Source organism: Xenopus laevis, chromosome 1S, assembly GCF_017654675.1.
Source record: "Xenopus laevis strain J_2021 chromosome 1S, Xenopus_laevis_v10.1, whole genome shotgun sequence".
Classification (NCBI taxonomy): Eukaryota; Metazoa; Chordata; class Amphibia; order Anura; family Pipidae; genus Xenopus; species Xenopus laevis.
Window position 1 is genome coordinate 3,006,999 of NC_054372.1, and position 24,781 is coordinate 3,031,779.

The window sequence follows — 24,781 nt, forward strand, 5'->3', positions numbered from 1 at the left end:
TACCCGCCACAATTCATGGAAGAGAGTGTGACTGTGGGATAGTAGGTATAGTAGGGAGAGATGGTGCCTATAGTAACAGTGGGATAATAGTCTCTGGGAAGGGAGTGTGACTGTGGGATAGCAGGTATAGTAGGGAGAGATGGTGCCTATAGTAACAGTGGGATAATAGTCTCTGGGAAGGGAGTGTGACTGTGGGATAGCAGGTATAGTAGGGAGAGATGGTGTCTATAGTAACAGTGGATAATAGTCTCTGGGAAGGGAGTGTGACTGTGGGATAGCAGGTATAGTAGGGAGAGATGGTGTCTATAGTAACAGTGGGATAATAGTCTCTGGGAAGGGAGTGTGACTGTGGGATAGCAGGTATAGTAGGGAGAGATGGTGTCTATAGTAACAGTGGATAATAGTCTCTGGGAAGGGAGTGTGACTGTGGGATAGCAGGTATAGTAGGGAGAGATGGTACCTATAGTAACAGTGGATAATAGTCTCTGGGAAGGGAGTGTGACTGTGGGATAGCAGGTATAGTAGGGAGAGATGGTGTCTATAGTAACAGTGAGATAATAGTCTCTGGGAAGGGAGTGTGACTGTGGGATAGCAGGTATAGTAGGGAGAGATGGTGCCTATAGTAACAGTGGATAATAGTCTCTGGGAAGGGAGTGTGACTGTGGGATAGCAGGTATAGTAGGGAGAGATGGTGCCTATAGTAACAGTGGATAATAGTCTCTGGGAAGGGAGTGTGACTGTGGGATAGCAGGTATAGTAGGGAGAGATGGTGTCTATAGTAACAGTGGATAATAGTCTCTGGGAAGGGAGTGTGACTGTGGGATAGCAGGTATAGTAGGGAGAGATGGTGCCTATAGTAACAGTGGATAATAGTCTCTGGGAAGGGAGTGTGACTGTGGGATAGCAGGTATAGTAGGGAGAGATGGTGTCTATAGTAACAGTGGATAATAGTCTCTGGGAAGGGAGTATAACTGTGGGATAGCAGGTATAGTAGGGAGAGATGTGTCTATAGTAACAGTGGATAATAGTCTCTGGGAAGGGAGTGTGACTGTGGGATAGCAGGTATAGTAGGGAGAGATGGTGCCTATAGTAACAGTGGATAATAGTCTCTGGGAAGGGAGTGTGACTGTGGGATAGCAGGTATAGTAGGGAGAGATGGTGTCTATAGTAACAGTGGATAATAGTCTCTGGGAAGGGAGTGTGACTGTGGGATAGCAGGTATAGTAGGGAGAGATGGTGCCTATAGTAACAGTGGATAATAGTCCTCTGGGAAGGGAGTGTGACTGTGGGATAGCAGGTATAGTAGGGAGAGATGGTGTCTATAGTAAACAGTGGATAATAGTCTCTGGGAAGGGAGTGTGACTGTGGGATAGCAGGTATAGTAGGGAGAGATGGTGTCTATAGTAACAGTGGATAATAGTCTCTGGGAAGGGAGTATAACTGTGGGATAGCAGGTATAGTAGGGAGAGATGTGTCTATAGTAACAGTGGATAATAGTCTCTGGGAAGGGAGTGTGACTGTGGGATAGCAGGTATAGTAGGGAGAGATGGTGCCTATAGTAACAGTGGATAATAGTCTCTGGGAAGGGAGTGTGACTGTGGGATAGCAGGTATAGTAGGGAGAGATGGTGTCTATAGTAACAGTGGATAATAGTCTCTGGGAAGGGAGTGTGACTGTGGGATAGCAGGTATAGTAGGGAGAGATGGTGTCTATAGTAACAGTGGATAATAGTCTCTGGGAAGGGAGTGTGACTGTGGGATAGCAGGTATAGTAGGGAGAGATGGTGTCTATAGTAACAGTGGATAATAGTCTCTGGGAAGGGAGTGTGACTGTGGGATAGCAGGTATAGTAGGGAGAGATGTGTCTATAGTAACAGTGGATAATAGTCTCTGGGAAGGGAGTGTGACTGTGGGATAGCAGGTATAGTAGGGAGAGATGGTGTCTATAGTAACAGTGGATAATAGTCTCTGGGAAGGGAGTGTGACTGTGGGATAGCAGGTATAGTAGGGAGAGATGGTGTCTATAGTAACAGTGGATAATAGTCTCTGGGAAGGGAGTGTGACTGTGGGATAGCAGGTATAGTAGGGAGAGATGGTGTCTATAGTAACAGTGGATAATAGTCTCTGGGAAGGGAGTGTGACTGTGGGATAGCAGGTATAGTAGGGAGAGATGGTGTCTATAGTAACAGTGGATAATAGTCTCTGGGAAGGGAGTGTACTGTGGGATAGCAGGTATAGTAGGGAGAGATGTGTCTATAGTAACAGTGGATAATAGTCTCTGGGAAGGGAGTGTGACTGTGGGATAGCAGGTATAGTAGGGAGAGATGGTGTCTATAGTAACAGTGGGATAATAGTCTCTGGGAAGGGAGTGTGACTGTGGGATAGCAGGTATAGTAGGGAGAGATGGTGCCTATAGTAACAGTGGGATAATAGTCTCTGGGAAGGGAGTGTGACTGTGGGATAGCAGGTATAGTAGGGAGAGATGTGCCTATAGTAACAGTGGGATAATAGTCTCTGGGAAGGGAGTGTGACTGTGGGATAGCAGGTATAGTAGGGAGAGATGGTGCCTATAGTAACAGTGGGATAATAGTCTCTGGGAAGGGAGTGTGACTGTGGGATAGCAGGTATAGTAGGGAGAGATGTGCCTATAGTAACAGTGGATAATAGTCGCTGGGAAGGGAGTGTGACTGTGGGATAGCAGGTATAGTAGGGAGAGATGGTGTCCTATAGTAACAGTGGATAATAGTCTCTGGGAAAGGGAGTGTGACTGTGGGATAGCAGGTATAGTAGGGAGAGATGTGTCTATAGTAACAGTGGGATAATAGTCTCTGGGAAGGGAGTGTGACTGTGGGATAGCAGGTATAGTAGGGAGAGATGTGTCTATAGTAACAGTGGGATAATAGTCTCTGGGAAGGGAGTGTGACTGTGGGATAGCAGGTATAGTAGGGAGAGATGTGTCTATAGTAACAGTGGGATAATAGTCTCTGGGAAGGGAGTGTGACTGTGGGATAGCAGGTATAGTAGGGAGAGATGTGTCTATAGTAACAGTGGGATAATAGTCTCTGGGAAGGGAGTGTGACTGTGGGATAGCAGGTATAGTAGGGAGAGATGGTGTCTATAGTAACAGTGGATAATAGTCTCTGGGAAGGGAGTGTGACTGTGGGATAGCAGGTATAGTAGGGAGAGATGGTGCCTATAGTAACAGTGGGATAATAGTCTCTGGGAAGGGAGTGTGACTGTGGGATAGCAGGTATAGTAGGGAGAGATGGTGCCTATAGTAACAGTGGATAATAGTCTCTGGGAAGGGAGTGTGACTGTGGGATAGCAGGTATAGTAGGGAGAGATGGTGCCTATAGTAACAGTGGATAATAGTCTCTGGGAAGGGAGTGTGACTGTGGGATAGCAGGTATAGTAGGGAGAGATGGTGCCTATAGTAACAGTGGATAATAGTCTCTGGGAAGGGAGTGTGACTGTGGGATAGCAGGTATAGTAGGGAGAGATGGTGTCTATAGTAACAGTGGATAATAGTCTCTGGGAAGGGAGTGTGACTGTGGGATAGCAGGTATAGTAGGGAGAGATGGTGTCTATAGTAACAGTGGATAATAGTCCTCTGGGAAGGGAGTGTAACTGTGGGATAGCAGGTATAGTAGGGAGAGATGTGTCTATAGTAACAGTGGATAATAGTCTCTGGGAAGGGAGTGTGACTGTGGGATAGCAGGTATAGTAGGGAGAGATGGTGCCTATAGTAACAGTGGATAATAGTCTCTGGGAAGGGAGTGTGACTGTGGGATAGCAGGTATAGTAGGGAGAGATGGTGTCTATAGTAACAGTGGATAATAGTCTCTGGGAAGGGAGTGTGACTGTGGGATAGCAGGTATAGTAGGGAGAGATGTGTCTATAGTAACAGTGGGATAATAGTCTTTGGGAAGGGAGTGTGACTGTGGGATAGCAGGTATAGTAGGGAGAGATGTGTCTATAGTAACAGTGGGATAATAGTCTCTGGGAAGGGAGTGTGACTGTGGGATAGCAGGTATAGTAGGGAGAGATGTGTCTATAGTAACAGTGGGATAATAGTCTCTGGGAAGGGAGTGTGACTGTGGGATAGCAGGTATAGTAGGGAGAGATGGTGTCTATAGTAACAGTGGATAATAGTCTCTGGGAAGGGAGTGTGAATGTGGGATAGCAGGTATAGTAGGGAGAGATGTGCCTATAGTAACAGTGGATAATAGTCTCTGGGAAGGGAGTGTGACTGTGGGATAGCAGGTATAGTAGGGAGAGATGGTGCCTATAGTAACAGTGGATAATAGTCTCTGGAAGGGAGTGTGACTGTGGGATAGCAGGTATAGTAGGGAGAGATGGTGCCTATAGTAACAGTGGGATAATAGTCTCTGGGAAGGGAGTGTGACTGTGGGATAGCAGGTATAGTAGGGAGAGATGGTGCCTATAGTAACAGTGGGATAATAGTCTCTGGGAAGGGAGTGTGACTGTGGGATAGCAGGTATAGTAGGGAGAGATGGTGCCTATAGTAACAGTGGATAATAGTCTCTGGGAAGGGAGTGTGACTGTGGGATAGCAGGTATAGTAGGGAGAGATGGTGCCTATAGTAACAGTGGATAATAGTCACTGGGAAGGGAGTGTGACTGTGGGATAGCAGGTATAGTAGGGAGAGATGGTGCCTATAGTAACAGTGGGATAATAGTCCTCTGGGAAGGGAGTGTGACTGTGGGATAGCAGGTATAGTAGGGAGAGATGGTGCCTATAGTAACAGTGGATAATAGTCTCTGGGAAGGGAGTGTGACTGTGGGATAGCAGGTATAGTAGGGAGAGATGGTGCCTATAGTAACAGTGGATAATAGTCTCTGGGAAGGGAGTGTGACTGTGGGATAGCAGGTATAGTAGGGAGAGATGGTGTCTATAGTAACAGTGGATAATAGTCTCTGGGAAGGGAGTGTGACTGTGGGATAGCAGGTATAGTAGGGAGAGATGGTGCCTATAGTAACAGTGGATAATAGTCTCTGGGAAGGGAGTGTGACTGTGGGATAGCAGGTATAGTAGGGAGAGATGGTGTCTATAGTAACAGTGGATAATAGTCTCTGGGAAGGGAGTATAACTGTGGGATAGCAGGTATAGTAGGGAGAGATGTGTCTATAGTAACAGTGGATAATAGTCTCTGGGAAGGGAGTGTGACTGTGGGATAGCAGGTATAGTAGGGAGAGATGGTGCCTATAGTAACAGTGGATAATAGTCTCTGGGAAGGGAGTGTGACTGTGGGATAGCAGGTATAGTAGGGAGAGATGGTGTCTATAGTAACAGTGGATAATAGTCTCTGGGAAGGGAGTGTGACTGTGGGATAGCAGGTTAGTAGGGAGAGATGGTGCCTATAGTAACAGTGGATAATAGTCTCTGGGAAGGGAGTGTGACTGTGGATAGCAGGTATAGTAGGGAGAGATGGTGTCTATAGTAACAGTGGATAATAGTCTCTGGGAAGGGAGTGTGACTGTGGGATAGCAGGTATAGTAGGGAGAGATGGTGTCTATAGTAACAGTGGATAATAGTCTCTGGGAAGGGAGTATAACTGTGGGATAGCAGGTATAGTAGGGAGAGATGTGTCTATAGTAACAGTGGATAATAGTCTCTGGGAAGGGAGTGTGACTGTGGGATAGCAGGTATAGTAGGGGAGAGATGGTGCCTATAGTAACAGTGGATAATAGTCTCTGGGAAGGAGTGTGACTGTGGGATAGCAGGTATAGTAGGGAGAGATGGTGTCTATAGTAACAGTGGATAATTAGTCTCTGGGAAGGGAGTGTGACTGTGGGATAGCAGGTATAGTAGGGAGAGATGGTGTCTATAGTAACAGTGGATAATAGTCTCTGGGAAGGGAGTGTGACTGTGGGATAGCAGGTATAGTAGGGAGAGATGGTGTCTATAGTAACAGTGGATAATAGTCTCTGGGAAGGGAGTGTGACTGTGGGATAGCAGGTATAGTAGGGAGAGATGTGTCTATAGTAACAGTGGATAATAGTCTCTGGGAAGGGAGTGTGACTGTGGGATAGCAGGTATAGTAGGGAGAGATGGTGTCTATAGTAACAGTGGATAATAGTCTCTGGGAAGGGAGTGTGACTGTGGGATAGCAGGTATAGTAGGGAGAGATGGTGTCTATAGTAACAGTGGATAATAGTCTCTCGGAAGGGAGTGTGACTGTGGGATAGCAGGTATAGTAGGGAGAGATGGTGTCTATAGTAACAGGTGGATAATAGTCTCTGGGAAGGGAGTGTAACTGTGGGATAGGCAGGTATAGTAGGGAGAGATGTGTCTATAGTAACAGTGGATAATAGTCTCTGGGAAGGGAGTGTGACTGTGGGATAGCAGGTATAGTAGGGAGAGATGGTGTCTATAGTAACAGTGGATAATAGTCTCTGGGAACGTAGTGTAACTGTGGGATAGCAGGTATAGTAGGGAGAGATGTGTCTATAGTAAGAGTGGATAATAGTCTCTGGGAAGGGAGTGTGACTGTGGGATAGCAGGTATAGTAGGGAGAGATGGTGTCTATAGTAACAGTGGGATAATAGTCTCTGGGAAGGGAGTGTGACTGTGGGATAGCAGGTATAGTAGGGAGAGATGTGCCTATAGTAACAGTGGGATAATAGTCTCTGGGAAGGGAGTGTGACTGTGGGATAGCAGGTATAGTAGGGAGAGATGTGCCTATAGTAACAGTGGGATAATAGTCTCTGGGAAGGGAGTGTGACTGTGGGATAGCAGGTATAGTAGGGAGAGATGTGCCTATAGTAACAGTGGGATAATAGTCAGTGGATAATAGTCGCTGGGAAGGGAGTGTGACTGTGGGATAGCAGGTATAGTAGGGAGAGATGGTGTCTATAGTAACAGTGGATAATAGTCTCTGGGAAGGGAGTGTGACTGTGGGATAGCAGGTATAGTAGGGAGAGATGTGTCTATAGTAACAGTGGGATAATAGTCTCTGGGAAGGGAGTGTGACTGTGGGATAGCAGGTATAGTAGGGAGAGATGTGTCTATAGTAACAGTGGGATAATAGTCTCTGGGAAGGGAGTGTGACTGTGGGATAGCAGGTATAGTAGGGAGAGATGTGTCTATAGTAACAGTGGGATAATAGTCTCTGGGAAGGGAGTGTGACTGTGGGATAGCAGGTATAGTAGGGAGAGATGGTGTCTATAGTAACAGTGGATAATAGTCTCTGGGAAGGGAGTGTGACTGTGGGATAGCAGGTATAGTAGGGAGAGATGGTGCCTATAGTAACAGTGGGATAATAGTCTCTGGGAAGGGAGTGTGACTGGGATAGCAGGTATAGTAGGGAGAGATGGTGCCTATAGTAACAGTGGATAATAGTCTCTGGGAAGGGAGTGTGACTGTGGGATAGCAGGTATAGTAGGGAGAGATGGTGCCTATAGTAACAGTGGATAATAGTCTCTGGGAAGGGAGTGTGACTGTGGGATAGCAGGTATAGTAGGGAGAGATGGTGCCTATAGTAACAGTGGATAATAGTCTCTGGGAAGGGAGTGTGACTGTGGGATAGCAGGTATAGTAGGGAGAGATGGTGTCTATAGTAACAGTGGATAATAGTCTCTGGGAAGGGAGTGTGACTGTGGGATAGCAGGTATAGTAGGGAGAGATGGTGTCTATAGTAACAGTGGATAATAGTCTCTGGGAAGGGAGTGTAACTGTGGGATAGCAGGTATAGTAGGGAGAGATGTGTCTATAGTAACAGTGGATAATAGTCTCTGGGAAGGGAGTGTGACTGTGGGATAGCAGGTATAGTAGGGAGAGATGGTGCCTATAGTAACAGTGGATAATAGTCTCTGGGAAGGGAGTGTGACTGTGGGATAGCAGGTATAGTAGGGAGAGATGGTGTCTATAGTAACAGTGGATAATAGTCTCTGGGAAGGGAGTGTGACTGTGGGATAGCAGGTATAGTAGGGAGAGATGTGTCTATAGTAACAGTGGGATAATAGTCTCTGGGAAGGGAGTGTGACTGTGGGATAGCAGGTATAGTAGGGAGAGATGTGTCTATAGTAACAGTGGGATAATAGTCTCTGGGAAGGGAGTGTGACTGTGGGATAGCAGGTATAGTAGGGAGAGATGTGTCTATAGTAACAGTGGGATAATAGTCTCTGGGAAGGGAGTGTGACTGTGGGATAGCAGGTATAGTAGGGAGAGATGGTGTCTATAGTAACAGTGGATAATAGTCTCTGGGAAGGGAGTGTGAATGTGGGATAGCAGGTATAGTAGGGAGAGATGTGCCTATAGTAACAGTGGATAATAGTCTCTGGGAAGGGAGTGTGACTGTGGGATAGCAGGTATAGTAGGGAGAGATGTGCCTATAGTAACAGTGGGATAATAGTCTCTGGGAAGGGAGTGTGACTGTGGGATAGCAGGTATAGTAGGGAGAGATGGTGCCTATAGTAACAGTGGATAATAGTCTCTGGGAAGGGAGTGTGACTGTGGGATAGTAGGTATAGTAGGGAGAGATGTGTCTATAGTAACAGTGGGATAATAGTCTCTGGGAAGGGAGTGTGACTGTGGGATAGCAGGTATAGTAGGGAGAGATGTGTCTATAGTAACAGTGGGATAATAGTCTCTGGGAAGGGAGTGTGACTGTGGGATAGCAGGTATAGTAGGGAGAGATGGTGTCTATAGTAACAGTGGATAATAGTCTCTGGGATGGGAGTGTGACTGTGGGATAGCAGGTATAGTAGGGAGAGATGGTGCCTATAGTAGCAGTGGATAATAGTCTCTGGGAAGTGAGTGTGACTGTGGGATAGCAAGTATAGTAGGGAGAGATGGTGTCTATAGTAACAGTGGGATAATAGTCTCTGGGAAGGGAGTGTGACTGTGGGATAGCAGGTATAGTAGGGAGAGATGGTGCCTATAGTAACAGTAGGGATATAGTAAGGAGACATGATGATGATGAGCTGTATTCAGGGACATGATTATATAGTGAATAAAGTACCCCCTCTTGTAAAATATAAGGATATTATAAGTTACCGAGGAGTTTCATGACCATATAAAAGTACGAGGCCGAAGGCTGAGTGTTTTTATACAGGTCATGGAACTCCGAGGTAACTTCTAATATCCTCATATTTTACAACTGGGGGAACTTTATTTATTATAATACACAAGTTTCAGTGAGTCATGTGACAGAAATGACATCAGAACTCACCGTTTATAACTGATGACATCAGAACTCACCGTTTATAACTGATGACATCAGAACTCACTGTTTATAAGGATATAATTTACAGGATATTCATGGCTTTTGTGTATTATATAACAGGTAATTACTCACCAATACAAATCTGTATTTACCTGCATTTATATATAAGATGTCCATTAACATGTAAACAGTTAATAATGCACCGGACGCCTGCTCCTATATATAAAACCCTATATATCAATTTATTTCATTGCTAATATGTGTATATACGTGGGTGAGCAGCTTCTCATTCAGGTCTTGGTTCCGCCTCCCTTCTGACTATAGGAAAGAGAGCAGCCCAGGAACAGAAAGTACAGAGAATCAGAGCGTTGTACCTTAATAAGCAATAGGGGGCGCCGTACTGGGCTCACTTTAGAGTCCTGCAGCGGGTCAGGTACCCGTGGGTTACCCGCAAAAATCTGCAGTACCCTGTGGGTTGTGGGTAGAATTTCCGGGTGCGGGTATAGACGCGGGTCGGCGGTTCTGCGGGTCGAGTAGCAGGTCCAATCGGGTATGAATGAGGGTTGCGGGTCCGGATTGCGGGTACGGGTCGGGTTCCAAAAAATTAACCCGCGCAGGACTCTAGCTCACTTACCCATTAACCACATGGCTTTGCATAGATACAACACTGACCCCACATTAAAGAGTCTCTTTTGATCCCGTCCAACAGGGAGGTGTCAGAGATCGACGTTTTCCTGAAGGAGACGGCGAGTCGGGAAGCCAACGCCAAGGTGCGACTGCAGCAATTCATCGAGGAGCTCCTGGACCGAGCCGACAGGGCGGAGAAACAGCTCCAGATCATCAGCAGTTGTGGCTCCACCCCTAATGGCAGTTTGGGCAGATGCAGTGTGAGCGGGTTCAAGGTGACCCCCAGACAGGTAACCGTATTGTCTTCCCATTGGCCTGTTATGAGTGGGGTGGATAGGGGATTACTGAATTTACCCACAATGCACCTGTGTGTTTTAATTCTGCAGAGGGACCGACATGTTGGAGTCGCTTCCCATGGCTCTTACTCAGTCGCTAACAATCAGCGCTCCTCTTCCATTGGGTAAGCCTGGGGGGAGGGGGAGTATATAAATAGTATAGAAATAATATAGAAATGAGAATTCCCAAAATGTCCCCCCAGTCAGAGCATTAGGATAAATATGTGATTTTCCTTCCATGGCTCAGGGCCTCCGGCAGAGTAAAAACTGTATCCCAGAGCTCCGGGGGTTACGAAAGTGACGGCGTGGAGCAGGCAGGGGGCGAGGACAGTTTGGAGGGTCCCCGGTACACGGGGAATAATCAGGGAGCAGACAGCAGCTTTGAGAGGAACAATAATAGTCGCAGCTCAGGTCTCCGCAGACAAGCAATACACAACTGGCACCGGCGCCCCTACAGGAACAGCACCGACGGCGAGGAGGGAGACATCTCTGACGTGGGATCCAGGACTACTGAGTCGGAGGCAGAAGTTTGGGAACAGGAGAGCGTCGGGTCGGCAGAGATCAACTCCAACCGGCCATCAGGAGGCTGCAGGTTTAAAGGTGGGTGCTGGGTTGGAGGGAAGGAACGTTTAGGAGTTACACTTAAATCTAATTCTGCTACTTATAATGTATAACAGACATTCTGCAGGTCACATGTCAATCACAATGCAAGAGCCGCCCACTGGCGTGGCTAAAAGGCAGGAAATGGTGGATTCCTGCAGCAACTTTAATGCTTAATTATAATTTGAAAATATTTTCCTTTTTTTTTTTTTAAAAGAAAGCAAATGGACTAGCTATGCAGCAAAGGTTCTTTAGTCCTGTGTGTAATGCTGATACATATCCCTTTAAGCAGTGTGTGCTTGCAATGTGCAGGGCGCTGTCATGGGCGGATCCAGAGGCCGGAGAAGGGAAGTCCGTCTCGTTCCAACGAGGTGATCAGCCCCGAGATCCTAAAGATGAGAGCGGCTCTGTTCTGCATCTTCACCTACCTCGATACCAAGACACTGCTGCGGGCGGCTGAAGTCAGCAGAGACTGGAAATTTGTGGCTCGACATCCAGCCGTATGGACTCGAGTGTTCCTGGAGAATGCCCGGGTGTCCCCGAAGGTAGGTGAGAGGCGGGGGATCATTTGTGTAGCGTCTGTCTGTCTGTCTGATGCGCCTCGCTGCAGTCAATGGTCCAAGCTGGGCAGGCTCACTTTATGCCAGTCTGTCAGATTACCAGTTTGGGCTGCCCTCACTTCCTTTTTGGCAAGTAACTATGGCAACCGCTGTTCAATTACTCCTGAGAAACAAGAGAAAGTTTTGGGACTCCAGCCTGAGAGAAACCACAAGGAATGTGACCAATGACTGCGTGACGTTACCATGTTAGACTCAAAGTGAGCCTGCCCAGCTTATTGCATATACAGCTCGTTTACCCAAACTCATTTCTGTTTTATTGTTATGTGCAACCATAGGACAGGGCAGTGAATGATTATCCTCTCTCCCTGTCTGTCCCTGCTTCTCCATCTGCTGCTCCGTCTGCTGCTCCATCTGCTGCTCCATCTGCTGCTCCATCTCAAGGAATTTGACATTTCATCCAATTGCTGCGTCCAATCCACATCCATCTCCAATAATTGGTCCCAATCCAGCCATCCGTCTCTTTACTCCCCAGCCCCAATTAAACAGTCTCTATCTCTCATTCACCTCTCATCTTTCCTATCATTTCTGTACTTCCAGCACTCTCGGGCTTATCTGTCTCTATATCAGCACTCACCCCCGTGTCTCTTCTCTCCTGCCGCTCATCCATGTATTAGGAGTCTATTAGCAACACTCACAGCACAGAGAAATCAATATCCAACTGCTGGGCCCTTTAGTCAGTAAGAGACAGCTATCAGCCTAATCCATCTCTCTCCCTCTACAGGTTGGAAGGAACCAATCAGCTGGCTATAGTGAGATTAAGTATCACTCCACTTACAACATGAATGGTTATTTGTAGGTTTGGCTTTGCTGGCTCAACACAATAGTGATCATCAATTAGAAATTGAGAAAAATGATATAAATGCTCCAGGTTTAGAACATTCTCCATCTCTTGAGATCCTACCCTTTGGCTGCCATATGTGACTGCCATGCTATTATTGTTTATTGCAGTTCCTGGTAACCCTCTCCCAGTGGTGCACTCAGACCCACTCGCTGACCCTGCAGAACCTCAAGCCTCGGCAGCGAGGGAAGAAGGAGACCAAGGAGGAGTACATGAAAAGCACACGGTGAGGCCCAAGCTCTTCTAATGAACTGGAGACTCCTGGGTATGGAGGCTGGAGAAAGCAGTAACCAAATGAAAACTGTAAATACAGATTATTTCGTACATTCTACTCACTGTACTTTGCCTTGTATTGCCCATGTGTATTTCAGCTCCAGTAAGTGCCCTCGTTCATTAAAGGGCCGATCTCTGTACATAGACAAGACACTTACTGATTGTTCTCATTGTTTCCATATTGAGTGTAGATACTTTGACTTTCTAGTTCCATATATCAATATATATGAGTGTAGATACTAATCAAGATTTTGCCTCTTGCCTGTTTCTAGAGGCTGCCTCGAGGCCGGGCTGGAGTCCCTGCTTAAAGCGACAGGAGGGAACCTGCTTATTCTGCGTATATCACACTGCCCCAATGTTCTCACTGACCGTTCCCTTTGGCTGGCCAGTTGTTACTGCCGGGCACTGCAAGCTGTCACATACAGGTACTGCCAGTTTGTACCGACAGATATATTATTATTATTTATACAATGCCATCATTTCACATACTACTTTACTGCGTAATGGGGGTTCAAATATACAGACACCATATACTGATAAACATTTTCCAAAAGAGATTCACACCTAAAATTGGATGTTGTCAGGAGACAGTAGGGGGACGGCCCTGCTCACAAGAGCTTACATTCTAAGAGGAAGGGGATGTGAGACATACAATGAGTGGGTGCAGAATTCATGTTGGAATTGTTAGTAGAAACTGCCAGTTGTTACATACATACAGTTACATACTCTAGTGTCTTTGGTTCTGCACTGCCGCAGTTACAATTGACTTTTCCATTCACAACCAGGAGTTCAACAGACCCAGTTGGTCATGAAGTCATTTGGGCATTAGGGGCTGGCTGCAGAGACATCATCTCCCTCCAGGTGGCGCCATTGCATCCCTGGTAAGTTATAGCAATGACACGTAACTGCACAATCCTGGAAAACATCCAAACGGTACCCAAACTCTATACTTGTGAGGCTGCAATCAGAACCTCTAGTACAGTGATCCCCAACCAGTAGCTCGTGAGCAACATGTTGCTCTCTAACCCCTTGGATGTTGCTCCCAGAACTAAGTATAATGCCAAGTAGAGTCTCCTGTAGCTGCAAGTCCAAATAGGGGCTACCAAATAGCCAATCACAGCCATTATTTGGCACCCAAGTGACTTTTTCATGTTTGTGTTGCTCCCCAACTCTTTTTACATTTGAATGTGGCTCATGGGTAAAAAAGGTTGGGGACCCCTGCTCTAGAAATATAAATGGTCCTCTCAGCAGAGTAAAGGTGCACCAATATATGGCCATTCCTGAATTATAATTCAGTTCTAGCTGGATTGTACATATATATATATATATATATATATATATATATATATATACCTTGCAAAGCAGTATAATTCCCTGAATTTGCAGATTTCGTGGGTTTATTTGTAAGGCCAAGTACCTGGAAGTAGGGGCCGCAGTAGCATCATCTGTGGGGAGTGACACGGTACAATTAATTACATATTGCCTATATACAAAACAAGAAATATACTATTCTGACAAGTCCACCCACGTTGGCTTATGGGAACAGCCAGTTGGCAAGTGAAGACTTTTCAAGATTTTCCAGGTGACAATGTTTTGCCAGTAAATTGCCCATGTGACCCTAACTGAATAACCTGTGATTTGTCATTCATCTGTCTGACAGCCAGCAGCCCACGAGGTTTAGTAATCGCTGCCTTCAGATGATTGGACGATGTTGGCCCCACCTGAGAGCACTGGGAGTAGGCGGAGCTGGCTGTGGGGTGCAGGGTCTCTCTTCTCTGGGTAAGTGAGTGTAGTAACGCCATAGCAAAGATATATATTCAATTTGTAGGTTTAGAAACCAAGTGGCAAAATTTTGGAAATTTGCCTTAATATAATAAATACAATTTTACATTCTCTACAATGTTTGGAATACAGTAGAACCCTGATTTTACAATCAAAGGGGACCAAGTCAAAACTGCAGAAAAATGTAAACTATGGGAATGAAAAACCAACCATTGGCTGCATGGGGTCCTGAACAATCGGCATCAGTTGTGGGAAATGGTCAAATCTGGGGACAAAAAATAAGGCTTCTGTTTTATAGTGAACGTCAGCTATATTCCCAGTCAGTGTTTGGAGAAAGAGGTATTTCGGGAACTTCTTTGGCTGAAATGTGTCGGCGATAAAAATGCCACATGTGTTTTAGCCTTAGAATAAATATGAATTGATAATACACACCCAGATTCATGGCTCCTTGATTCCAATAACTGATTTGCATCTGCCTTTTCCGCAGCCCGTAACTGCATGCGCCTGCAGGTTCTAGAGCTGGACCACGTAACTGAAATCAACCAGGAGGTGGCAGCAGAGGTTTGTCGGGAGGGTCTGAAAGGCATGGAGATGCTGGTGTTAACGTCTACACCGGTCACACCCAAAGCCCTCCTGCATTTCAACAGTGAGTGTTTATTTCTAAGGTCGGCAAAGAGAAAGGTGGCCAGCACCCATGCCAGCCAACAGTGATATCATAATGTTAAAGGGTAACTTCGATTAGCAGAGATAAAGTGCCCCTCCTGCAGCTTGTTAGCTCCAGTTTCACGCAGTGTTGTTCCCATCTCCCATCCTTTAGTGAACACTCACAATGTGCCCGATGTCTGTGTAACTGCAGGTCTGTTCTACAGGTGTCTGCCGGAACCTAAAATCCATTGTGGTACAAGTGGGCATTGCAGATTACTTCAAGGACCCCAGCAGCCCCGAGGCCAGGAAACTTTTTGAAGAAATGGTTAATAAGTTGCAGGTAAAATAACCCATGTTTGGCATGGTGGGTGACTCAACCCTTTTATAACTCCGTGTGAGGTTTATGGGCAAATGGAACCTTGCGGAGAAACTGTATTCCGGTGCTTTCTTATGGAACAGGCAAATTGACACTACATTATCTCCCGAGGAGTTTGGATGTTTAAGTGCCTTTGGCTCATGAAGCCTCCATTGCCTAGATAGTTTGACTACTCTGAAGCTGCCTTTATTGAAATCTCTTGATGCCGAGAGTCGGATGCTTTTTTCTCCAAGATGTATGGAAAAAATTATTTCACTAGTTCCAGAGGCAACTCCCAAGATCAGTAGTCAGCAGTATGTAGGATCCTATAAGAATGTTGACTTGGGTTGGAGGATTTTCTCTGCCATGGAAAGGTATGAAAACCATTTTGGCAGAGAATATAGATTCCCGCTTGCACATTAGAAGCCATGGGTCCTATTGGGGAACAACTAAAAAATTGTAAGAGCTTCTTCTACTTTTAGAAACCTGTCCTTGACCAACTGATGCCATCACAAGCTTCTTCAGGACCTAAAACCAACACCAAAGCCTCTTTTAACACAAATACATATTTAGAGCATTATATTGGTGACTAGAGAGTGTTCCAAGCTCTTGGGAATCAGATGCCAGAATCATTTGAATGGAGAAGAAGAAAAAAAAGGGTTATCAGGCACTTATGTGTATCAAACTCTTGAGTATCATTTATTGTAACCACATACTTGGCTCCAATCCCCACCCTTATCCACAATAATCATTCAATGCCCTCAGTCATTAATAGAGTGGGTCAGAGTATGAGATGCAGATAGTGGAGATGTCTGTCCTTGGTGGTGTTCAGATAAATGCAGTCTATCAATGATAAAGTCTAAGGGGCAGATTTACTAAAGGGCAAAGTGTCCGATGCCAGTCATCATCCGCAGGGACATCGCCAATTTACTAACAGGCATAGAGGACAATTCACTAGTGAAAGAGACTGTCTCTAGCGCAGTTTCGCACACTATTGGCAGGCGCATTTTCGCTCAGGCTCTAATTCACTAAAGTGGGAATTTTACCGAACGTTACCTCTTTCGCCAGAGTTTCCTTCGCCAGCTTAGACCTGGTGAACTGATAAGATGAAACTACATCCTCCTCAATCGTGTGCCGGAAACTCATAAAAGTTGTAAAAAATGCTGGCGTTTTTTTTATTTTTTAAAGGGCGATTGTCTTCAAAAGGCCTAACTATTAGGTTTTTCTGTTAACATTTTTCCCCAAACATTTGAGGGGCATGCCACATTTGTTTTAGGGTGGGCTCATGTCTAGGGCATTAGAGGATCTCTTGTCTTTTTTTTGCTTCTTTGGACATTTGTAATAATAAGTGGCCACCATCCCTAATAAAGATATATATATATATATATATATATATATATATATATATATATATATATATATATGACCTACATGTACCTGCCCTATTCAAATTGACCTAAACGCAAGTGTACTAATGAAGTTTCGGTCGGCAGAACTGAACGCTAGCGAAAGATCGCTATGGAATGGACGCGCTGATGAATTAACGATAGGGAAACTTCGCCAGCGTTCGCCTGCTAAGATGCAACTTCGCATTTTAGTGAATTAGTGTACTGTAACAAATTTGTGCCTGGTGAACTGGCAAGAAGTGTGGTGGATTGTTTGCTGGCGAAAATTCGCCCTTTAGTGAATTTGCCCCTAAAGGTCAAACAGGGAAACCAGAAAATACAATACAATTTTCTTATTGACTTGGGGAAACATTGGGGTATGGCTGCTGCCACTAGCAGACAATAAATAGAACTGAAACACTTCCTCACTAGCAATAACCCAAGAACAACTCAACTTACATCAGTGTTAGCAGTCTCTAAAGATAGACCACCAATTTAGGATATCAACATATGGCCAATGTCCTGGTATCAATTACAGTCCCAGATGTCACCTCCTTTGAGTATTTCTTAAATTAAGAAGTGGAGGGACTCCTGTGTTTGAACCTGACTTACTCCTGGAAGGGATTGTTGTGGGTTTTCCATAGCTAGACAATTGAGACATGTGAATCAAAGAAGCAAATTAGATTTGTAAAGCTGTCTGAACCTCAGGCAGCAGGTCACACTTTGGTCCAGTGACGGTGGTCAGTCGCTCGCTGTGGATGAAGCTCTGGTCAGACCATTTCTCTTAAAAGTACCTTATTATCTCTCTCCTTTAAGGTCAAACTATTTTCTATAGATATAGTGTAATTATTAGCCAGGCCACAATTGGAAAAGTGTTCTTCTCCCATAGAAGTAGTAATGGGGAGTTCATATAATAAAACAGAACTTACGGTTGCCAAACATTAACTGTGCCTTCTCAGGTTGGTGGAGAACATAGGTGCCTTCCAAGATGGTTATTCTTTTATGCCAGGAAAGCAATAATACAGTTCTGGAAATGGTATACGGGCAGTAGAGGTTTTTGGGGAACTATGAGGCTAATCATCACCCTAGGTCAAGAGATTAACTTATGGTGTTGATGTACCCTTAGATGTGTCAGTCTGATTACTTGGCTAAGACAGTGCCTAATCCATTTTTTTTTTTTCTCTTGTTACTTCTTGAGAAGAAAAGTAGGAGCATCTCTGTACCTGGGCTTTTACAAAGGGACTTTAGAGGCAAAAGAAGATGAATTCTAGGGTTGGTGCAACTCATTCCATCACACCGTGACTCACCCATATTTTTCTGTATTTTAGGCCCTGAAGAAGAGGCCTGGTTTCTCCAAGATTCTACACATTAAAGTAGAAGAAGGCTGCTAACCCTATTTTCTATCAGACTTATTCTTTTGTGATTATGAGATCTTCTGAACTACCCAGAGTTTCATTTTGCAGTCTCCACATGGGAAGTGCCATTAAGAACCATTGCCAAATATACAGAAACAAACATATCTTCAACGCCTTTGCTGTGCCGGGCCCAGAGGAGAATAAGGTTCTCACAGGCCTATCCTGCAACACTGGCTGGTAACACCAAACTTCAGGGTTGTTAATCTCCATTCTTTTTTGGTTACGTATCATTGTAGAGTGTGTGGCTCCCTGGGGCCGGATGTAGCGTTACAAGCAAGTCCATAGTGCACTGCGAAGTATGTGTGGACCTTATTATTTTGTCTTTCTGTCAAGTGAGATATACATATAAATCTGTATATTAATATATAAATATATCAATATTTTAAGTATAAATATATATACTATTATTTAAAAAAGCTGTGGAACCAGCAAGTGTTCCAATTTAAATTATGTTTATAGTAATATAAACGGGAGCTTATGATAAGCATGAGCAGCAGAGTCATCTAATAATAGGAAAGATACCTCCCAACCATTTTTATTCACTGTGTGAAGTCCACCATGTTGACCATAGAACAACAATGTCTTTGGCAGGCAATAAACTAAACAAACAACTAATAAAATCAACATTGCTCATAAAAGAGGGGGGAAATGTATAGAGGCCTCTACAAAACAGTTGTTAGTGCAGAGCCATCACATGTCCTACTAATCTCTGTATCTAAAGACAAGCCATTCTATAAGTTTGGTTGCCATACCTGTACCCATGTATAGAAGGCTATACACAGTTGAGAGGCTACAGAGGTTAGTATTTTAATTCTGAATAGCACTTGGGTTTCATTAGTTTCTTCGTCTCATTCCTTATTGAAGGCACATTTCATTGGAAAGGTGTAAATGTCCTTCCAAGAACCTCACTGGATAGAAGGAGCAGACACAGCAAGAAAGGAATTCTATAATGGTGAAAGATAGAAGAATCACAATGTTGGGGTTTTGTTAGGCATGAATGGGAGCTGGTACCCAAGTCCAAAGCTAAATCTTTGCATTCAGAGAGGGATCAGTCTGACTAGCTTGCACTTCCCTGTAGATCTTAAAGCACCCTCAGAAATGAAGCACCTAGAATACCAACAAAAACCCTGCATAGATACGAAATGTATCCAACGTGAAGTAAATAAGCTCTGTTTTCCTTTAGATACTGATAATATTGTGTATTTTTATGACCTTGTTACTCGTGAAAAGAGCATGAGAGATGAGCCAATATCCTTCTAGCAACGAATCAGTGTTCAGAGAATACTACCCAATGTCCAACACAAGCAGGAAGATCCAGCAATTTGGCTCAAGGGCGGATTGACCCTTATCCAACGATCCACACACAAAGGGGGGTCTGATTTGCCCATAAAGAAACTAAAACAGTTAAGGAAAACCGTAGCAATCCATTCGGCCAATAACCTCTGGTGTTACTGTTGGCCAAGCAGATCTGAATACTATGAAGAGCAACAGAGAGAAACTGGGCTGCTTTCTTCCAAATTGCCCTACGACATAGGTCTATATATATGTGGGAGAAAGAGAAGTTTTAAGAGATTTTTATGAAGTACCTGCACTTTTTTTTAGCCCTGCTTGAGATTAATGAGCCAAATGTGCGGCCTAGTATTATAAAGTAGTATAAAGGAGCAGTGAAGAAGAAAATTATTGCCTAATAGCAGGCTGCCTTAATATCACATCAGGACCTGATTATTCCTTTATAGGCCTGTGCCAGAGCAACATGGATTCTCTCATTACTTTACAGTGTTCTCAAAAACTCTTATTATTGATAATGCCCATTTAGTTGCCCTTTATCAACTAAAGACAGAGATGTCATTTTTCCTAGGATCCCATCATCAGAAGATCCCAACTAAGTAAATTTACATGCCTATACTACTGTTTAGTTTAATGACTGGGGTTGGGGGGCTGCAGACTAGTCATACCTGATTTATGTTACACCACAAAGGCCTGGTCCCCACTCAGGACCTGTTTTCAGGTGGAGTTATTTTTTTCTGGTTGTATGGATTTCTGTGCCTTTGGTATTAGTTCCTCAGCATAGGGCAGACAATGTCTCAAGTGCAAGCTGACCGCGCTGACCAAGGCCACCTCTGAAATAAAGTCAGTAGTTTGTGTTCTTATTTAGTAGGATCTTCATAGTTCTATCCCCTCAGGAAGTTCCTGTGCAGTAACTGTGCAAGTGTAAATTCCGGAGATCAATGTCAAAAGTGAATTGTGACCCTCTCATCCTGCTACTCTCCCTCCCCCAGGTTCCATGCTGGATCTCCATCTTGCCAAAAGTTGCATGTCTGTTCATCGATCGGATTTTAGTGCAATCAATCCTTTCTGTGCCTTTATATTGCTTATTTTATTGGGTTTCATGACATGATAGTTGACATATTTGCTACATTCTATAGAAATACTTGCGCTAGAAACTATTTGCTATTGAGTAATGTGTATTATATAATGATATGACACGGTATTAAAGTGCCAGTAATGAGGATGTAAGAAACATGGGGCGAAATCTATTTTGAGCGGTTTAAACTTGCCAATCAGTGAGAGTATCCTGCTTACCTACAGGTAAACAATGGAGACACCGGTGACCCCTTGTTGGAGGGCTGGTTTCATGACCAATAACATTTAAATAGATTATAAGGGTTGCTGTAGCCAGTTACTGTACAATAGATATAGGCCGTTGATTTGTGCAGCTAACCGGGTGGCAACTTTACAGACCTTCAAGACATTATTCCTTCTTATGTACGAGGGACACAAGGGACATCTTATGAGGTCACTGACTCATTTCTGCATTACCTGAATTATTTATGTTCCCACCACTGAACATAGCAGAAGCGAATAAGAAAGTCAGGCTGCTACGCACTTCCATGCAGAAACGTAGGTTTAAAGTGACTGGGATCAAGACAAAAATAGGGCAAAAGAATGATCCCAGAATATCAGGTCTGGCAGAGCAGAAATTACAAATAGTTTTAGTACCCATGGAAAGATCTGATTCATCTGGTTGGCTATACATGAAGTGAGGCACTGAGAATTATCTTTATTTTTATACAGTCAACTATATAGAAATTTAAATGGAAAGTATAGAATTAACTGGGAGAAGATGAGGGGTTGTTATACTCATGAGCAGAAGAGGGGTTGTCATACTGAGAGAAGAAGAGATGTTATCATACTCATGAGAGAAGAAGAGGAGTTCTCATACTGAGAGAAGAGGGGTTGTTATACTCATGAGAGAAGAAGAGGGGTTGTCATACTCATGAGAAGAAGAAAAGGGGTTGTCATACTCTTAAGAGAAGAGGGGTTGTCATACTGAGAGAAGTGGTGTTGTCATACTCATGAGAGAAGAAATGGGGTTGTCATACTCATGAGAAAAGAAGAGGGGTTTTCATACTCATGAGTGGTGAAATCTTATCTCTTAGTTTTAGGGTTAATGTCTAGACGACCCCACGAAGTAGTGTTAATTGATACTTTCCCTTTAGCCTTGAACCTTTCCACTGCTAAGCATTAGCTGGATCCACAGCGTCTTCCTCTGACCTGAAAAACCAGAGCCTGAACCCTCTGCTGACGAGGCAGAAGAGAAGATGCTGAGCGTGTAGTTGCGCAACAGCGGCAGTGGGAAACACTGTGCAATGGGTAGAGTATATGTGTGCCAAATTCATTACCAAAGTACTTCTTCATCTGAATAGTTTGCATTACAGTAAAAATTTCATCCCCCAAAGATGTGCAACGTCCCATGAAAAATGTTGATTGAGGGGCTTGATCTGTAAAGTTTGAGTATAGGCTTCCTTTGCTATTATTCCTAGGGGGAGAATAAACCTCTCACTAAGTGTGTCAGTTGACTCTTTCCCAGTTAAAGATCTTTGATAATCTTCATTTGGGTTACTCTCCTTCCAATGGTGAATCTAGTCTCCCGCCCCCCAGTCCCCCTTTCAATTGGCATGGGTCGGAGCATTTGAGAAGCCATTGGAGGATGTTCTGCACAGCAGCATAAACAATCATTCTTCTGCGAAGCTTGCTTCTAAATGAGTAAGCATTCTTCATTGCTTTAGCCATCATGACCTCTTTAGCCATTAAACTGCTTTTATATAGCATTCCCTAAGAAATTGATGTAAAAAAGATCACAGTCCATCAGTACAGTTGGGTTCAAACCTGCCAACTCCCAGTGGACCAAAGAAGGAGCAGAAAGTACAGAGAATCAATCTGTTTTCTGGTGGATTTTTGGGGAACTTAGATTTATTTAGCCAGGCTAAAGTTCCTACTGGGTCTAATGCAAACGTTTTCACGATTCATCTCAAGTTCATCTCTAACATTTTTAAAAATTAAATGTCTTACATGTGGAGAAAAGGGCTTTGGTGAGAGAACTTCCGTATATGGGAATCTTCTAATATTCACAACAGGAGATCAATCTTTTACTATAGGTTTCTCAAGATTTCAGAATGGTCTTGTTGATAGAAAGCACATATTTCTTACTAGTTTCTTGGCTAGAAAATAAAGAGGCGCTGAGAGCCCAATCATGTTTCATTAGAAGGAAAGCACAAAGCGTATTTGCTTAAAGTGATATAAATATGATTCGCCATTGCTTTCAATGAGCATCTCTACAGAAACGGTTGTCCAACTAAAGTAAATCTCGTTGTCCTGACCATCTTCTTTCTTTATAATAATGGCTGCTCCAAAAGCATGTGCTGAAAACCTCGGTTGGCTGACCAAAATAAAAAAGCATGGATGATATTGATTGTCAACTGGTTCCATTTCTGATGCGGTCAATGCTCAAAACTTTAGAATCATTATGGTTCCAAGACAATCTTTGTGTAGATGTTTGTATGGTTCCAGCAAAGCCAGACATATTATACTGCCATGTTTACCATTGGGTTCGGGATTCTGTATAAAAAACAGGATTTTTCTGGCATGAATACTTTTAAAGGTTTTTATTTTGTGTATATGAGAGTTTTTCATCCTACAGCCAATGGCATTCCGGGTATTGTGTTACCCTGGCAATTTCCAGGTTTGAGGGCATTTGGAATCGCCTCGTGGTCATTTCAATGGTAGTTGCCCTGAGGAGACAAACTGCACACAATCACCCGGTGTGCACCCTGAAATTGTGTAGAATGCCATTTTATTAGAGATCATTCAAGAATGCCCCCACAAGTATTGGAACTCTGAGATAGAGAACACATATTGATGCATTAAAGCTTTGGGTGTCCAAACTCGCTCTTGCACTCTATGAATGGGGCATGTGGGCACATACTGGTGCCAGGGAACCCTGAAGCTACTACCACACTGTACCCATGTTCCCACAGCAAACTTACTTCAATAGGCCCCCAGACTAGCACCAAGTCAATCGGGCGCCAATGCGGTTTTGAATGCACACACCGGAAGGACTCAACCCAAAAATCTGAAAATGCTGGAATTATGGGAGAAATGCTGGATTAGGGGTAAAAAAATGTACATTTGCATCCAAAATAATAATGCTATGAGGTTTTATCTTTGGGAACTGGATGTTGCAGTTATTGAGGCTTTGGCTCCTGTTGATAAAAAAATAAAGGATTGGCCATTGTTGATGTTATTTATTGAACCATTTTTGGTAATTCCAGGGTATTTAGAAATGACAAAATTAGAAATCAAGAAATAACTTTTTTTTTATTTTGTGTTTGATGAAATTTGATGACTTCATGTCTCGTGCAATCCAAAGGCTGAAAATGTTTCAGTTTTATTGGTTAAAGCACAAAAAAAATCTTTGAAATTGTTCTACTCAACACAATTATTTATATAGCATAAAAGCAATGGGATTTCTGCCAAATTGAGGGTCTTGATATGGGATCTGTTATCCAGAATGATTGGTACCAGGACTTCTTGGCTTTCCCTTATTTTTGATTGGTGCACCAAAATGGACAAACAATTTAGCGGAATACTGAACAAAATCCAAAAATATATTTGAATATTATAATTTGAGAAAAATAACAAAATTGTAGAATTCAGTTGTCCTAAGCTTGAAACTCACAACACTTTGGATTTATTTCTGCCAAAAACCAAATCCTGAATTTGGCACATCCCCTAATGTTACTGCAAATAAAATCCAGCAGAATCGAAAACGTGTTTATATAAGCGGGGCACCATAGGAAATAGCATTGGTTCCGCTGAACATTCTGCATGTCAGGATTCCAGATAATAGATCCTGTTATTTCTGTTCCATTAAGAACAGCTGACATGAATGTTAATACTGTATTAATTAAGAAACAACTTGCCATATCAATGTTCAAATGCGTCTGAATTAAGGGAGTTCTGTTGTGCAGCTCTCTATACGGGGCCCCATATGCTTATATCTATGGAATTTTATATTGGCTTCATTAAAAAATAGTTTGAAATTGAAAACTTTTTGTTCCTGGCAATCCTCTGTCAGAAATATGAAAAGTGGTTCAATTAAAAAAAACAAAATAAAAGGAAGTGTTAATATTTGTCCATTTAATTTTTTTTTCTTTGATTTTCTATTGTATTGTTCAGATACTCTTCACGGACTCGGCAAAACATACCAAAGAAAAAGCTCTCTAAGAGCCAATGACAAGGTCTTCTCTTTTTTTCCCACTTGTTAGAGTATAAAAGTCTTTTGTTTGGGTTGCCCCAACATTTCATTCATGAGGGACCCCACTAAGCCAGATGTTTGATCAGGGAACCAGTCATTGGTTATTCAGGCTTTTTGTGATA

At 43.5% G+C, this 24,781-nt stretch overlaps 1 protein-coding gene across 1 annotated transcript in view; it reads left to right on the forward strand.

Annotated features, from left to right (window-relative positions):
- fbxo41.S (F-box protein 41 S homeolog) overlaps positions 1-22,126 on the forward strand; it is a 46,380-nt gene extending 24,254 nt beyond the window's left edge. The window contains exons 3-13 of the mRNA XM_041579329.1: positions 9,896-10,103; positions 10,200-10,273; positions 10,396-10,748; positions 11,061-11,293; positions 12,317-12,432; positions 12,752-12,904; positions 13,265-13,360; positions 14,140-14,258; positions 14,749-14,907; positions 15,131-15,246; positions 17,975-22,126. Of these exons, the coding sequence (XP_041435263.1) occupies positions 9,896-10,103; positions 10,200-10,273; positions 10,396-10,748; positions 11,061-11,293; positions 12,317-12,432; positions 12,752-12,904; positions 13,265-13,360; positions 14,140-14,258; positions 14,749-14,907; positions 15,131-15,246; positions 17,975-18,037 (1,690 nt within the window). The 3' untranslated portion in view covers positions 18,038-22,126. The remainder of the gene's footprint in view (positions 1-9,895; positions 10,104-10,199; positions 10,274-10,395; positions 10,749-11,060; positions 11,294-12,316; positions 12,433-12,751; positions 12,905-13,264; positions 13,361-14,139; positions 14,259-14,748; positions 14,908-15,130; positions 15,247-17,974) is intronic.
- The last annotated feature ends 2,655 nt before the right edge of the window (positions 22,127-24,781 follow it).